Genomic DNA, 15,590 nt, shown 5'->3' with positions numbered 1-15,590 from the left:
TGCGGTGGTATCGACAGTGTTGTTGGTCGTGGTTGCGGGTGGTTGGCTTTTGCCGTGTGACATAAAGCGACAAAAGCCAGAAGGGGGTGGGGGTTGGACTGCAAACAGATGGGCGACAGACATCACGGAATAAAATCGAGCAAGTATGCACGCTGCCTGTGTGGGAACCATGGTGCTGACTCAGTAGGTCGGGAGCGGTTGACTGCCCAGACAGCCGGCCCCCAAAGCTAGTGTCGAATGTTGATCTTTACTGTGTAGTCTGCAGTAATTTGTGGCTTTGCGTGCCCAACTGATGAAACCACCAACACGTCAAACAGCACAAGAACACCTCAGCAGGTCAACATTTTACATTACTCCACGATTGACAAATTATGCTTCCGCCACCCCATCCTCCACCGCTGCCCCCTCCCGATCTGCTTCAAGCTTCAGCCTCCAAGCACGTGTCACAGTGGAAGCCAAGCCCTCAACTCAACGTGACTGCAACCGGACCTCCAAACTCTGTGTCGCTGTCACTCTTGGTTTATAACGGCTGGCCGTTTGCCAATCACTGGGAATATTTCATTTCGTCGCCCACCCATCCAAGCATCGGAGTGGTACTGCAGGCGGCCGGGAACGTCAAAGATGGATTCTGGTTGGAAGTCAAGAGGGGCTGGGATATCAGTTTGACAGGCCGGAAGCCGGATCGTGTCGTGCGTTTGGGTTGGATTCAAATGAATCTTGTTGAGCCGCTGGACGCGGTGTTCCGTGTCGGGGAAGATCCGGTGGTTGAGGTGGAGCCCAGGTCCGAGATGGAAAAGATGTTGTTCAACGTTCCTGCTCCAGAGAAGACCCTTCGCGATGCGGTCGACGATCAGGTGAGTCAGTTCCATTCGCTTTGTGGTCTGAAGACTAACAGCCTGCAGATTGACAGACGGACAAGGATCATGCAGCGAAACTGCCAGACATGGATTGTGGAAACGTCGGAGATGTTGGTCAAGGAAGGGCTGTTGGAGCAAGAAGTTGTGGATTATTTGGTGGCAAACAAGCAGTACTGACAACGCATGAGGTGATTTCACACAGGTATGAGGCGGTGACTATCTCCGTAAAGATTTCCGGTTGAACATACAGGAAAAGAAGGACACCATCTAGGTATACGAGGACCATCAAATCAACTAGCCTTCGCCCAAAACTATAACAGAAAACACAAAGAATCACAGGCTAAAACCTGAACAACTGCTGACGCAGTATTAATCAGGACTGGGAACTATTACCGCTCGAAAGTTCTAATGGAGGGCATATCTACCTAGGTCATCACCGCCGCCTTCATGGTATTTTCTCACTGCTTTATCTCCAATAAGTAACCAAGCACGGACTGAGGCAATATCTGATCAACTACCGGCATTTCACCAGTCCCGACGATCCAAGTGTGGCAATTTCGCTGTGTGATTCTCGTCAGGCGGGCAGGTGTTGGAGCCTACAAAACAATGCATAGTCAGTATCATCATCACATTGTGCTCAGGGAAAAAATGGAGGACTCACCCTCTCTTCAACAGGATTCAAGCTTCTGGATGGCGCGGGTGCTCTAGCAGCGCTGCCCTCGAACGGGCAGATAGGTATCCCTGGCTTTTCAGATTTATATGTGCCATTGTTCCACATTGCCTGGTTGAAGAATCTCCCATTGACCCAGTAAAGGTCAATCATATCAAGGGGGCGGTTCCCGTTTCCAAAATGGCCAAGGATAAGAGTAAACATCCGGGTCGAGGGAGGTTAAGATCTGGGTGTTGGACTATGAGATATGACTGAGTGGAGAATGGGATCACTGGCTTTGGTCCTGGCGCTGGAGGGGGAGAGGGAGGAGGAGCAGGTGGTGGTGGTGGCGGAGGGTTAAAAACCCCATTGCTACCAGTGCCACTACCGGTGCTGTTGGCTGCGGTCGCCTTCTTTAGCCTAACACGAATTGTTGGCTGCCCGGAGGACTGCTTTTGACCAGGGGAAGGGGTAGCTCGCTTTGCAGTGGCAGTTTCCTTTGTAGAACTAGGAGATGTCCTGGCAGGAGTGGGTTTCCCAGCCCCAATTTTGGTCGGCAGATTAGTTATCACAAGAGTGTATAATTTGGTAGACACAGGGGCTTTGGCAGATATTGTTGCTTTTGTGGAAATCGCTGACTTTGAAGTGTTGGGCTTCAAGTTGATAGTGGAAGTTTTGATCTAGCCAGACATGATGATTGCATGGAGTTTAATCAAAGGAAAAACAAATCTAATCGAAGAAACGATAAAGATGATAACAAGAAGACAAGCGAAGACTGATGATAAAAGGTGATGTGTAGCTAGAATAACGCTGGGAAGTCTCTCGTCCTTTATAGAGTGATATGAAGCGTGGGGCCGCATTTTCTCAACCCAGAAATGCTGTTTCATGCCCTACTCAAAAGTTTCATGAGTTTTTCTCTAGGCGCATCTAGTACAGTGTCTGTGAGAATATCTCAACGCGTCAAGGCTCTACGCCGCAGTGGCCCATTTCCTAGCCTTTCTTCAACATACCCACCTGTAGTTACCCGATATGGTGGCCATGGACGAGACTCATAGCCGGATAGTCTTCGACGTTGGGGGTCTCGTAAATTCCCGTTGCTATAGGTCAGCCAAACACCTTGCACCTTGGCCTGTACGAAATGCATATTGTGTACCTGCTCTGGGTTCGACACCACTAATCCAGAGGAGACAGATTGCTCAGCTACCTAGGTATTTGGATATCCAATAGCATGCAAATCCTGGTAGGTAGGCGGGTAATAAACAGCACAGTAAGAAGTTTCAACGGAAACGCAATACTGCATGTTGTAACAGTTTTCCCATTATGCACCTACGGTTGATATGGTCTTCAATGATTTGCATGGCCGGAATCGAGAGCGAGTTGCATAAAACAATTGCATCTTATATTGTCGAGTGGCGCGTGCACCCAGCCCGCACTGGTCAATGTATTTATGCCACTGTGCGGGGGCATCCTCAAAATAGTTCCATCCTTAACTACGAAGTATGTCTTCAACACACAATCAGCAAAATCCCCCTGTTGGATCACTCAAACTGGCGCCCACCCGCCGCCTCTCCTGCGCTCACAGCGTGTCTACGAGGATGACTTCCCTTCCTCTAGAGCAGTTGTCAGACGTCATACCCTTCCCCAGTACACAATTTACCAGCAGTTATCCCACCGCACTCCTTCCCTCACCCGCTGAGGTTAGAGACACGAATGAGAAAACGGGCCACCCGAAAGCAACCAATCGAAACATTGCGCCACCGGCTCGGTATCCCGAGCTTGGCCTGCTGGTTAAATATGGCATCCAGGTCATCAAGTCAGAGATGTTGACCCCAGCGGTATGTCTTTTAGCGCCTACATGGAGTGGTCCCAGTGCCAGCGGTGTTGGGCTGGGCTCATGACGATGGTCAAGGTTTCTTGTACATGGCATTGATTGACGCGCCCACATTAGCTAAAGGCTGGAAAGACTTGGGGGAGTCTGACCGACAGGCGCTTTGTCTCGAGCTTCGCGGAATGGTCCAAAGTTGGCGGAGCTTGGAGCAAAACTCGGGAGAAAATTACATAGGTGCTCCAAGCCCGCATATCCGGAAGATGGCACAAGCGATGGTGGCATAGAAGGGGACTTTATCCAACAGGTGCTGCGTCCCCGACTTAGCTTACATTTGAACAATTTATCCAAATAACCCCGCATGAGGTGCCTGTCAACCCGGTCTCCGGGACAGATGAGCATTCTTTCAGAGCTACCTATAAAGACCGACCGTCCACTAATCTTCAAGCTCCCTTGAAGCAGGCAAATCCCATTTCATGCAGCATGCTTTTACAAAGTTTTCTTGCGATTGGGAGCCTACTGTCGCTAGAAGCTTCGGCTTCGGTGACCATTCGCAAGACGGGCCGTGGTCCCACTGGCTACGAGGTCGACTTTCGCTATGTCAACGCAACTGCGCAGCGGGTGCTAATAGGAGGTGGAATTCAACCTTTCACCGACCAGTTCCACACAACAGGAACGTCGTACCGCTTCAACGGCCGCTATGATCCCCACGACTACCAGCCGGGCGACTTTTATGTCAGCAATCCTTCACCTCAGCTCCCAGCAGAACCGCTATACAGGTGGCCATATGAGATGACGTCCTCGGATGATGGTATATGGACATACACAACACCCCTCCCAAGCGGCATCTACAGCTTTGCGTATCTCGTCAACTGCAACTACGCACCCAACTGCAGCATCGACACAGGCCATCTCGTCATCGACCCAGACCTCCCGCCATTTCAAAACGTCCAAGGCGATCAAGTAGCCTCCAGCTTCCAGGTCCCCTTCGATGCCAAATTTCAGGCCTCACCAGAACTCAACACCAATTTTGACTACGCTCTCGACGCACCAGAAGGTCACCGTGGTGTAGTCAAAACAGCAAACTACACTTCCCCCGGATCGATTCATCCGGCCCCTGACGTCCACGACTTTTCCATCTACCTCCCAGCCGAATACGGAACCATCCCCGAGAAGAGATACCCCCTCCTCTATCTCTCCCATGGTGCAGGCGGCAACGGCGCCGACTGGGAAAACCTCGGACGAATGAGCCACGTGATGGATAACCTCATCCGCCTGAAGCACATCCCCCCAACCGTGGTGGTCACCCCCTCCTTCTACAACCTCGACGCTTCAGGAGGCAAGTTCATCTACGGCAACAGATCCCACAGTGTCCCCATCCCTCCCGCACCTTACGTTCGCGAAAACTTTGAGAAATACCTCTTCCCCTGGGTTGAACAAAACTACAAAGTCTGCCAAAACACCAGCTGTCGCGCCTTTGCGGGATTGTCCATGGGGGGTGTTCTCACGTACGAGATGTTTGTCAATGCCACCGACATGTTTGACTACTTTGGGATGTTTTCCCCTGCTACCACCACGCCGTATATCGATGCGTCTTCTGCGGTACAAAACCCGGGGTTGTTGAAGAAGGGGATCATGGTTGCTTATGGACTCTACGATTTTGTGTTCCCTCAGGCGCGGGAGCTGCAGACTGCGTTGGATGCGGTGGGGATACGGTATATCAATCGGGTCACGCCGTTTGGGAGTCATTATTGGAATACGTGGCAGGATGAGCTTTGGTGGTTTGGGGTTAAGGTGCTGTGGAAGCCTTTGCCTTTTGGGGTGGGGACTGGGAGAGTAAGAGCGAAGGGTTGAATATGTACTATGAAGTAGGTAGGTAGGTACAAAAAGTGTGGGTGAAAGAATTCCTTGCTTTCTTTTGCCGTTATCCCTTTTGCCAATCCTCAAGCTGATGACCAGATCCTTCTTGCACGTCACTCCTGTATTGTGGTGTCTGTTTACAAGCATTGGGAGTACCCTGTAGTATCTCATTAGCATATCATCCCTCATCCTCAGAGCAACAAGCAAACTCACATTGGTTAGAAACCGTGCACGTATACGGAGCCTCACACCTCGTCGGCCCGGTATACCCCTGCCCACCACACTGTCCCCACCTGGGCACCGTCGCCCCATTCCCCCCCGTCGGCTGCGGCGTCGTCTGAGCAGTCGACGTCGGCCCAGGAGCAGGGTTGGGATTAGGCGACCCGACCGGGTTCGTCAACGTCAACAGACCAGGCCTGTACGGCAACAGGTTATACTCGTTGCTGCTCCCCGACCTCCCCTGGTACAACAACTGCAAGTTGCACGGGTCAACCTCGAACCTCTCATCGTTGCTCGACCGGACCAAGTCACCATGGCTGATATCGTTTGACCACGTCGTGCCGCTGTTGGCCTTGCCAGCAAAGGAGTTGCTCTCGCTCGCGGCGTTGGGTGTCCACGAACCGCCGAGGTTGGTGGTGGTGTAGGAACGGAAGTAGCGGCCCTGGGCACCGATCGACTCGATGATCATGAGGTAAGTCGTGGGGGAGGAGTCCTTGAGGGTGTACACCTGAACAGCCTCGAAGAAGTCGTTCTTGGCGCCGTTGAAGATGATGGTGGTGGAGGTGCCAAAATTGCCGGGGAAGTTGTTGAGGGGCATGACGGAGCGGTAGATGCGGCCGTTGTCGCCGGCGAAGAAGAGGTACATATTCTTGTCGTCGGCGATGAGGGTCTGATCGATCGGGCCGGTGTCCGAGTTGGCGATGGTGCCCGAGAACAAGGGCTGGGCGGAGGACCAGCCGTTGGGGTTGGTCGGGTCGGTGGAGGTGCGGTAGGAGAAGGCTGTCGGACCCCATTGGTAGGCGAGGACCCAGATGTTCTTGGGGCGGAAGTAGAACAGCGTCGGGGCGACGGCGGCGTTGTTCATTTGGTTCTGGCTGGCGCGGCCCATGTCGGACCAGTTGGTGAAGAGGCCGAAGTTCATGGAGCCATAGTTGCGGCCGTCGTGGTATGTGCCATAGACGAGGTTTTGGCCGTTGTAGGGGACGTGGGTGAAGTCCTTGAGGGAGACCCAGCCCGACTTTGGCTGTGCGAGAATGCCAGAGTCTCTCCACCTGTACGAGGTTGGCAAGCTGCAGGCAGCATCAGCTCCAGGGATTGCAAATCCGAGGAGAGACAGGGCTGCCAGTGCCGTTGGGCTGAGAACGCTGGAGTTGATTCTCATCTTAGCGACTTAATGATCAGACAAGAGACTGGATGCCTGGCAGGTGAACCCGAGGAGCGTCTAACGAAGGTGACCTGGCTTATATACTTGAAATAAGCCATTGTCAACCTAGGATCGGCCCTGGGCTACAGCTGTCACGGCCTCAACCCACATCGGGCATATTTCTCCGTCAACAAAAGGGCAAAGAAGAACTTGACTGTGGATACAACTGCCGAATCCTCTCTCTCGCCATTATGATTTCCCCTGTCTCAGGACTTTGCCCAAGTACGCTCTAGCGCCCGAGATGAGATGGAGATCACTTGTCAACAGAAACCTCACGATGTTACGTTCAGACTCCACACTTCACTGCCAAAATGCCCGTATGCACGATAAAACCAGGTTGGCGGGCGTTCGCGTAGCCGTTACAGCCTCGCCTTTCGAGGCCAAGAAACTGGGGATGATCATGCAGCGAGATGCTAGCCGCTTGGTGGGCCAGAGAATTTCCGGGCAAGTCTAGATGCGCTCCAATGATGATTTGGCAGGCCAATGAGACTTGCCTCCGTGTCCATTTATGAGTAAGTGTTGCCGGATAACTCACCCGTTATGGCTTCGGCAGAGGTTTTTGCACGATCCGATCCCAAACGGGAAGCCGATGTAACGCTGTTTCGACAACCCTCTGTAATCCCGACTTCCCAAGTATGGGGGCAAGTATGGCGAGATACTGTCTTGGTCACCCAAATCTCAACATTTGTTGCTCAACTTGTTTGCTCGAACAAAAGAGAAAGAGTATCGATATGACTGGCATGTTTGCCAAGGTGTCGCTAGCCCAAACTACCAGCTGAACGCTTCGAATGTGCTTCATCGGACATCACCCAAAGTCCGTTCCATGTTCTGAAAGGTCCTAGGCGAATGGGAATTTCTCTATGCACGTGTTTGAAAGTATGAGATATGCAATCTGGGTGATTCGGTAAGCATGACTCTCAACTAAGTCGATATGACGACGATGAGTGGAAGATGGCGGGTGCCGAGTGTTGGATGAATATGGGGTAGGTAGTGGAATCGAAATTGTGAACTGACCAGGCACTACCTAGGCAGGTACCTACCTAGATGATGGTTGTCTTTTTTCTTTTTTCTGTCATTTGATCCAAAAGACTTAAGCCGGGACATATTAACCAAGTTGCTCTTGTTGGAGCTGGTAAATCGGGAAAGTGTCATAAATGGTCAAGTCGGCGGGGAAGATCCACATTCCCCTGTCAAGCATAAGGAGGCTTGGAAATAGCCTTTTATGATCATGGTACGGCTTCTCTGTGGTGTGTTTGCATTTGACGAGAGAGTCATCAAACTGGACTTTGCTGCACCAAACACAGGCTGCTATCCATGGTTGTTGGTCTGCTGCACTGTGAAATAGAGTAATAGAAAAGGTAAATATATCGGCAGCTGACAACCCAGGACGGCTGTTGCCTTCCAGGTTGCAGGCGGGTGTCGATGTCGGAGAAATGATTCACCGGGCGACAGGTGTCACATCCAGACCACCATAAGACAGCAGTTGTCACCAGCCACAGCAGGTGCATTAACATGTCTGAGTCCCAAAACTGTCGTTACCCTACATCGAAACTAACGTACTGACCCAATGATACACTATCTTTATACGAATTATCAATTCCACACCGCTTCTACCTGTGATAATTCTTCCCTAGAGGTCTAACCGTTCAAATCACAACCTTTCACCCAAAATATTCACCACAGCGCCATCTCTCCTCCTCCTCACCTCGAGCTGAACAGTCGGACCAGCCATCGCATAAAGACCATTCATCATGGGCTTGGGATCACAACCTTCTGCGAAGCGCATGTCGTACTTCAAGAGGATATGAGCCAGTGCGAGCTTCAGTTCAATGCTGGCGAAGAACCGTCCAGGACAAACATGCCGGCCTCCACCAAACACATAAAAGTCCTGGCTGCTTTGGACAAACTGACTGGTTGTGTCACCGGCTTCACGTTTGCGCAAAAACCGGTATCCGTCGAACTGGTCTGGGTTGGGGTAAAAAGTGGGATCGCAAATGTTGGTCGAGTCAACCACGATCTGGGAACCTCTCAGCTTAGTCTCACCGCTTATTGGACAAATATAAGGTTGTTAACTTACTGGGGCCTAGCCATAGATCCCAGATTCTTAAATCTTTGCCTCTCTAGACTCATTAACTTCTTATACGTTTAATAAGACAGCGACATTTACTGCGCAACAACAAAGAGCCCACATCCAAAACGGCTACCAGGGGAACATTAGTAAGATCTTGTACGGACCAATTATATCCCTACGGCAGTTGAACACCTCAAGCAAAGAGTGCACGACCTCGGCTTAACCCTAATCCACCAGTTCTAAATCTCTATAGCAAGCTAGCCGGAGCGTATAATGCTATGTGTCCTTCGAACCACTGCTGGGCCCAATTCCCATTGCCTCAAGCCTGTGAGCCGCACCCCAAACCAATAATTATTTGGGGGTTTTTCAATTGTGAATAAAATCATTATTTTTTTTAAAAAAAAACTGTTAACAGAATAAAGTTTATAATAAGTACGGTATTGATCCCGGTCCTTAAAAATACTGTTAAAGTAGGTGCTATTGAGGCCTGTAAATACAGGGTCAAATAGCTATCGGCGCAGTACACTGAGAGCGAAGAAGACTTTGACTGCAGCATTCAACAGTTGCCGTGGCACTGAAGGAAAGTGGATTACAGGGGCGGCGCCCTGTAATATATAGAAGAGAGTCACTGTAACATAGGCTTGTGAGGCACTGATGAGTATAGTGAACCAGTATATTGATTGAACCTTATAGACTAGGAAATACCACAGTGAATAGGGTGTGAGGTAGAGGTCTTATAAGCTATCGGCCTTCTACTCATTCCTCGAGGGTGACTCCGTTCCCGGGCTTGAACGCCCGCTAAATGCGCTAACCAAATATAAGGTTAGGGGCCACATTACAGGCCAGGTTGCGCTACCGTTTAACTGCTGCAGGGCACTGGCCTTAGCGTTTGGCTTTCCGGGGCCTCGGATTATTTCCGGAGGCCGAGCTTCCGTTCCGGTAACCGTGGTCCCTAAACACTGCTGATTCAAGCCATTGTATTACCTCTGAGGCCCTGTAATATACAGGGCTCAGATACACTGTAAAATCCACAAAAAAAAGCTGTATTTTAACAAATTCTAATAATAATAAATATTTTATTATTTTAATTCCTTACTTTTCTTTAGACTTTTAAAAATATCGTAACGGTAAAAGTTTTAATACTAATATAAAGTTCTATATTTCATGTTATAAAAATTGAAAGGATTTTTCAAGAATTTATTTTTAATTAACACACTCGCTAATATATAATAATATTCTTTATAATTTATTTTAATAGCATTAGAAAAAGCTTTTTCGGGGAAATCGTTAAGTTAATTACGGTAAAAGTAATTATATCGGACTTTAACAGTTTATTTTAAGATTTTGATTTTGTAATTAACCTTTTCCTTTTGAATTATTATTAAAAATCGATAGTATAATTATACTATATTAGAGCGGCCGATTATGAAAAATAATTTAATATTCATATTTATTATTTCAATTAATAATATAATTTAACCACCGATAATACAATACTTTTTATTTTAAACAAATACAAATTATAACTATAATAATATTTAAGTAGTTTATGTATATTCTAAGCTTTTGAGTTAACTGTTAAAGTACTTATAAAAAGTATATAGTTTGTATTAAAGTTTATAAATAAGTTTAAGATATTGAAATAGCCTTTTGTAATAAAGAAACGATTTATATTTAACTACTTATTAGGTTTTAATTTATTATTTAGTAGTAATAATTAATTTAAAGGTTTTGTTAATGTGACGAACCCCTATCCAGAACCTCTGAAAGGAATACTGGTTAAAGGCACTTCTGAATAATCTTAGTTTGGTATAGCTAAACAGTATATAATAATAGCTTATCTTTATTATAATAGTTTAAATACTAACGATTATAACTTATATTATATATTACGGAACTATCTATCTATACCGGCTAGTTGCTCCGTATATATAGACCCGTGGACCGTGGACCGTTAACTTATAGACGGTCCTCGGTCCGCTCCTAATTAGCCGGTGCCGGACCGTGGACCGTAAGCCCCACCGCGGTCCCCGGTCCCTATCTTATTGGTCCGTTGCCTATCTGGACCGTGAGCCCCGCTCGACGGCGCGGTCTAGTCTTAATTAGTCCCTCGTAGCCCCACTATCTTCCAGAACCGTAACAGTTAAGTATAAAACTATTTTAAATTATATTTACTTAGTATATTTATTATATAAATAAGTTATTCGGCTTCTATATAACTGGCTTTCTATTTGAAAAAAAAGCCAGAAATATAATAATAAATTAAAATTTTTATTTATAGGCTTTGATATTACCTTTACAGTCATTTATGATTATATTATAGTTACAAAGAAATGCATATAACGAAGTGTAAAATGTAAAGTTTAGTTTTCGTTATTTTAATATATTTTTAAAGAAAGAAATAATATATTATCGCTTTAGAATATTAAGCCACGAGAAAAATTTTAATTAGTGTTTAAATCTTTTTTATTTTTAAAATTATTTATATATACCAAAAATATGTTTTAAATGAAGTAATATTCACTTTTTACAGTTTACTATTTTAAAACTATTTATAATTTGATTTTATTTTTGTTTCCGTTTTATGTTGTTCTGTTTTAATTAATTCTATTGTTAATTAAATGATTTTTTCGGTTATTCCATTATAAACTTCAATAATAAAAATTGATTTTTAATTATTTAATTGTTTCCGTAAATTTTTGTTTCTAATTATTACAGCTAAATAGTATTATTGAGGTAACGTACATTATAAGCGAGTCGCGCATATAAGCGAGTCGCGCACTCTCTATTACCCTACCACAACTACCCTCAATTACACAACCACAACACTAGGAAACTACAATAACTGAATCAGAAACAGATAAATCAGATGATTCTGCATCCTCCTGGCATATACGTGCATTATAGCCAGGCTTGCCGCACACACCACAACACCGAACCTTCGTACGAGCTCCCCCTGCATTACCGCCATCCTGCTACGTTTCTTACGCTGCCTCCCCACCCACGGCCTTCTAGTTAAGTATATCCTTTGCATCTTGCATAGTAAGTGATCCTCTGAGCCGCATACGTATTTTTTTAGCTCTCCGGCGCTTACTTAGTGCCTCGTTAGCCTTGCGGAGTAAAGTGTTCTCTACACGAAGGAGAGCTACCTGGTACATTATAGTTATTATACTTTTAGCAAGCTAGTCCACAATAGCCAATATTAAAGTCGGGAAGCTATTTTAATAGTTAGCAATACGAGTTTTAATAAGCGTTAACTGCGAGTCAGCTTCTCGGGGATTATATAGTGTCTAGAAGACCTAAGGTTATGCAGTGCCGGGCCGTGAGTTTAGAGGTGTTGGCGTACGAAGCTTTATATTTAGCTTGGAAAGCACTCTCTCTAGATTATATAGCGTAAGGCCAGTACCTGTAAAGCTACCCTATATATTCTTTTCTGTTATAAAGGCGAAAAAGGCCTCGCGGAAGGTATAGAGGAACTCGAGCTTACTTATATAGTTAATATATATACGCATTAAGTCCTCGATCTAGCGACCGTACGCCTATTTTAGCGGCCTAAAGTAGCCAACATCGAGTAGCTAAAGGAGGTAGGAGGAGTATAAAGGTATATAGAGCGTAATAATGTTATTCTGCTAGTAGTGGCGCTTAAATTCGGTCGAGTAGTAACTTTCGTGGCTATCGAGGATTAGTAACCGGTATTTATCCTTTATACGGGACGCTATATAATAGTCGAAGTACTTAATTTAATCTAAGCCTACCGGATTAATAGTCCAGCTATTATCGGTGGTTACGATACGCTAGGTAAACGGTAAGTTGCACTCGGTATACTAGTTAGTAAAGTAGTACTGTACGGCCAAAATAATAAAGGGAGGGATAGCCTAGCCGAAGGTATTAACTCCCTAGATTACCGTTGCCCATTCGCGGTTACTAAACTAAGCCAGTTTCGCCTTACTAAGGCCGTCTAAGGTCGTAACTACTATACCCGCGAAGATAATACCTATTATAAACCTAGTCTCGTCGAAGTTATAGATATCGTTATCCATAATACCGTACTTAGCCTTAGTATTCCGCATAAGCGTAAACCACTCGCTAATAACCTTTAGATCCTCGCACTTAGCCCTCTAATAGTCGTATCTACGTATAAAACGCGTACGGAGCTATGGCTGGCGTTTAACGAAGTTATGTGCCCAGAGCTTGCCAATAGGAGGCGCGTCGCGTACGCGTAGCAGTTGGTTGGCTATATCTTCCACACTACGCAATCTTAGTGGAAAAGCTCGCGCATATAGCTCAATAACGTATTAAATAATAGCATCCTCTTCTAATTGAGTAAGCTTCTTCGAATTGGGCGTAGTGTCGCGTCGTGTAGGCCGGCTAGCGCGTCGGTCACGGAGGGTTAATGGTGGTACATTATAGAGCTTAGCTGCGGCTCTGAGGCGTAATTTTTCGTCCTTTTGGAGAGCTTTAAGGGCTAAGATTACCCTCGCTTCCTTTAAAGTAGGTGGTATGTTGGGTTATAGAGAAAAATGATGTTAAGTGTAGAGAGAAAGCGTCGCAATGGCCAGTGCGCGACTCGCTTATATGCGCGACTCGCTTATAATGTACGTTATGTGTAAATAGATTATTTTTAAAATAATAGGCTATATTTATTATTTTATATTTTATTAAAGCGGTATAAGTTTTGGCGATAGAGTTTCAGAGTGGTTTTTAAAGTTAAAAGAGTTTTATATTATACTGTTAGTTGTTTTTGAAGATTATTTTCGATAGTTTTATATACTAACTTATCCGAGAGATAATATAGTTTAAGCCGTTTATTATTTTCGCGTCCACGATCATTCGTTAAACGAGAATTTGTACTTTATTGTTAGTAATTGCCGTTTAATATTGGATATTTGGCGACGTATTGGGAGTATAACACAGATTCTCGCCTATGTTATTGCTGTAGGTGGGAAGGTATGCGCTTTCGGACCTGTTATTCCGTTTATAGCCTTTAGGAATGTAACAGTATCGATTACCGCCGTCTTTACCTCCTTATACTTCGTAGTTTTTGTAATGTATCTTTGTGCGGAGGTAGAGTGGTTAATGAGATGAAACTGTCCTATCTCATCTTGTGAGATAGGACCGTGAGATAAGACAAAGCGGCCTTATTTTTGCGTGGGATAAGTCAAATTAAAGCCCCGTCTCGTCTTATATCTCATCTCACGGAGGGTATATATTTTAAGGCCCTTTTAACCCCCAGAAAAGTGGTGAGGGTATCGCCTGGGTGAGGGTTGTGGGTAGTTGTGGGTGGTAGTCGGTGGTTGTGAGTGAGGGTTATCGGGCCGGAAAAAATACCGGAGGTTTCATCAGCCGGTGAGATGAGATAAATCGTGAGAGCCGTGGGATAAGCCGATGGCCTGATCCGTGGGATGGGATAAGATGAGGGCCATCTCATCTCATCTCATCTCATTGACTACCCTGTGCGGAGGAGACAAGCAGACTAAAGCGAGCTTGTTTATTTGTCGTTCCCGCAAGTCCTCCAGATATAAGTGCTGTTCCCGAATGTCCTTGAAGCAGTGCCTGCTCGTTCAGAACCCCTTCATAAGCCTCCACTAGCTCCCTGTTCTTCCCTCTTATGCTTTTGTAGGCCTGACTCCACAACTGAAGGGATATCGAACTCTGTGCCTGACCAGGTGTTTTTGCTGGTGGGCTTGGCTCCTAGGGGTATGGTGTCCTGGTGATATCCTTGGGGCCCCCGTGAATCGGAGGAAGAAACGGAGCGGTCGTATCCTACGATTCGCTAATTGTTGGGCTGGCGACCTAGGAAAGTCACCGGCGGCGAAAATGAGGCCAAAAAATGGCTAAAATTGGTAAGCAAATTAGTATTATAGTAGTTAGTTATTGGTTCAAAAGAAAATAGTAAGAAAATCCAGCCCTAAGAGCAAACCGGTGTGGGTCTGGGAAAACCTAGGCCCTTTGGTGCCCCACACCCCTCCACAGATAGCACACTGCCGTCCAAAACGAAGCTATCGTTAATATCCTCCGAAGGCCAATATACGCCTAGATTCTTCCCACTTCCTTTGACTCCTTTGCCCAATGCCCTAGTGGCTTTTTTCCTATATAAATATACGTTCTCCTGCATATCTTAAACCGGAAAATCTCGCATTCCTAATAGCTATATAAACTTTACGTGCTTCTCCCTTTATAGTGCCTTTATAAATCTATCCGCCGGTATCTTTAACCTAGAGATATATTAAATACCAAATTTTCCTTCCTTTACTTATTTACCTACCTATTTATACCGTATATCGATACACCGGGTCCTAGCGATATTCTAAGGGTTTAGAACTATAATTTCGGCGTTTTTACTATTAGTGTATAGTATGTATGGCTTTAGCTATAGTACACTACAGTCTTCCAATATCTTTAATACCTACTATAGTAAATACCCTATAGGCGTTAGGTTAGTAAATTTTATTTTTATCGTACTTAGGGCGACAAAGGTCTGCTTCTTACTTTTCTATAATACTAGCCTATTAGCCACGAAGACGACGTAGCCGCTAATAGAATATCTTTAAAGTAAGATATCCGCGTATAAGGTATCTGCGAATCCTATAAGCTTTATATTTTCTACCGAGAACTCGGAACCCCCTAGCACAATATATAGTTTCCTGGTGGTAGCTAGGTACCGGAAAAAGTACTTTATTAACTCTAAGTAACGTAGTAAGGGCCTAAAATTACCTTTATAAAGGCGGTTAACGGTAAAAGTAATATTAAGCCGAGTACTAGTAAAAAGCCAGTTTAACGAACCGGTCTTCCGAATATATTCTTTTACTTCCGCGGTTATTTTCTCCTACGTAAAAGGGAGCTCCAGCTTAGCTAGCTACGGCGTAGCTACGCCGGCTATATCTTTATAGCCGAACTTCTCGAGT

The 15,590-nt window shown here is 45.8% G+C and overlaps 3 protein-coding genes across 3 annotated transcripts; 2 read left to right on the top strand and 1 right to left on the bottom strand.

The window, feature by feature from the left end:
* Nucleotides 1-371: 371 nt before the first annotated feature.
* On the top strand, nt 372-1,034 carry QC764_0086820 (uncharacterized protein; the record flags this gene model as incomplete). Its single annotated transcript, XM_062940872.1, has 2 exons — nt 372-565; nt 632-1,034. 2 exons carry the CDS (start codon nt 372-374, stop codon nt 1,032-1,034), a joined length of 597 nt encoding a protein of 198 aa, XP_062799754.1.
* A 1,919-nt stretch (nt 1,035-2,953) lies between these two features.
* On the top strand, nt 2,954-3,618 carry QC764_511230 (uncharacterized protein; the record flags this gene model as incomplete). The annotated part of the gene is made up of 2 exons (XM_062948343.1): nt 2,954-3,125; nt 3,458-3,618. 2 exons carry the CDS (start codon nt 2,954-2,956, stop codon nt 3,616-3,618), a joined length of 333 nt encoding a protein of 110 aa, XP_062799753.1.
* A 1,706-nt stretch (nt 3,619-5,324) lies between these two features.
* Nucleotides 5,325-6,898, bottom strand: AXHA2 (Alpha-L-arabinofuranosidase axhA-2). The gene is made up of 2 exons (XM_062948344.1): nt 5,405-6,898; nt 5,325-5,348 (listed from the first exon to the last, which is right to left on the bottom strand). Exons 1-2 carry the CDS (start codon nt 6,570-6,572, stop codon nt 5,329-5,331), a joined length of 1,188 nt encoding a protein of 395 aa, XP_062799752.1. The 5' UTR covers nt 6,573-6,898; the 3' UTR covers nt 5,325-5,328.
* Nucleotides 6,899-15,590: the final 8,692 nt, after the last annotated feature.

Source organism: Podospora pseudoanserina, chromosome 5 (assembly GCF_035222485.1).
Source record: "Podospora pseudoanserina strain CBS 124.78 chromosome 5, whole genome shotgun sequence".
Lineage (NCBI taxonomy): Eukaryota > Fungi > Ascomycota > Sordariomycetes > Sordariales > Podosporaceae > Podospora > Podospora pseudoanserina.
This window is presented reverse-complemented; position numbering and strand designations above follow the sequence as displayed.

Bases quoted from the DNA above. Each gene is read 5' to 3' on its own strand.
- AXHA2 (XM_062948344.1), bottom strand. From the start codon at position 6,572: ATGAGAATCAACTCCAGCGTTCTCAGCCCAACGGCACTGGCAGCCCTG. The intron at 5,349-5,404 runs GTGAGTTTGCTT...GAGATACTACAG, and splicing joins GTGCACGGTTTCTAACCAAT to GGTACTCCCAATGCTTGTAA.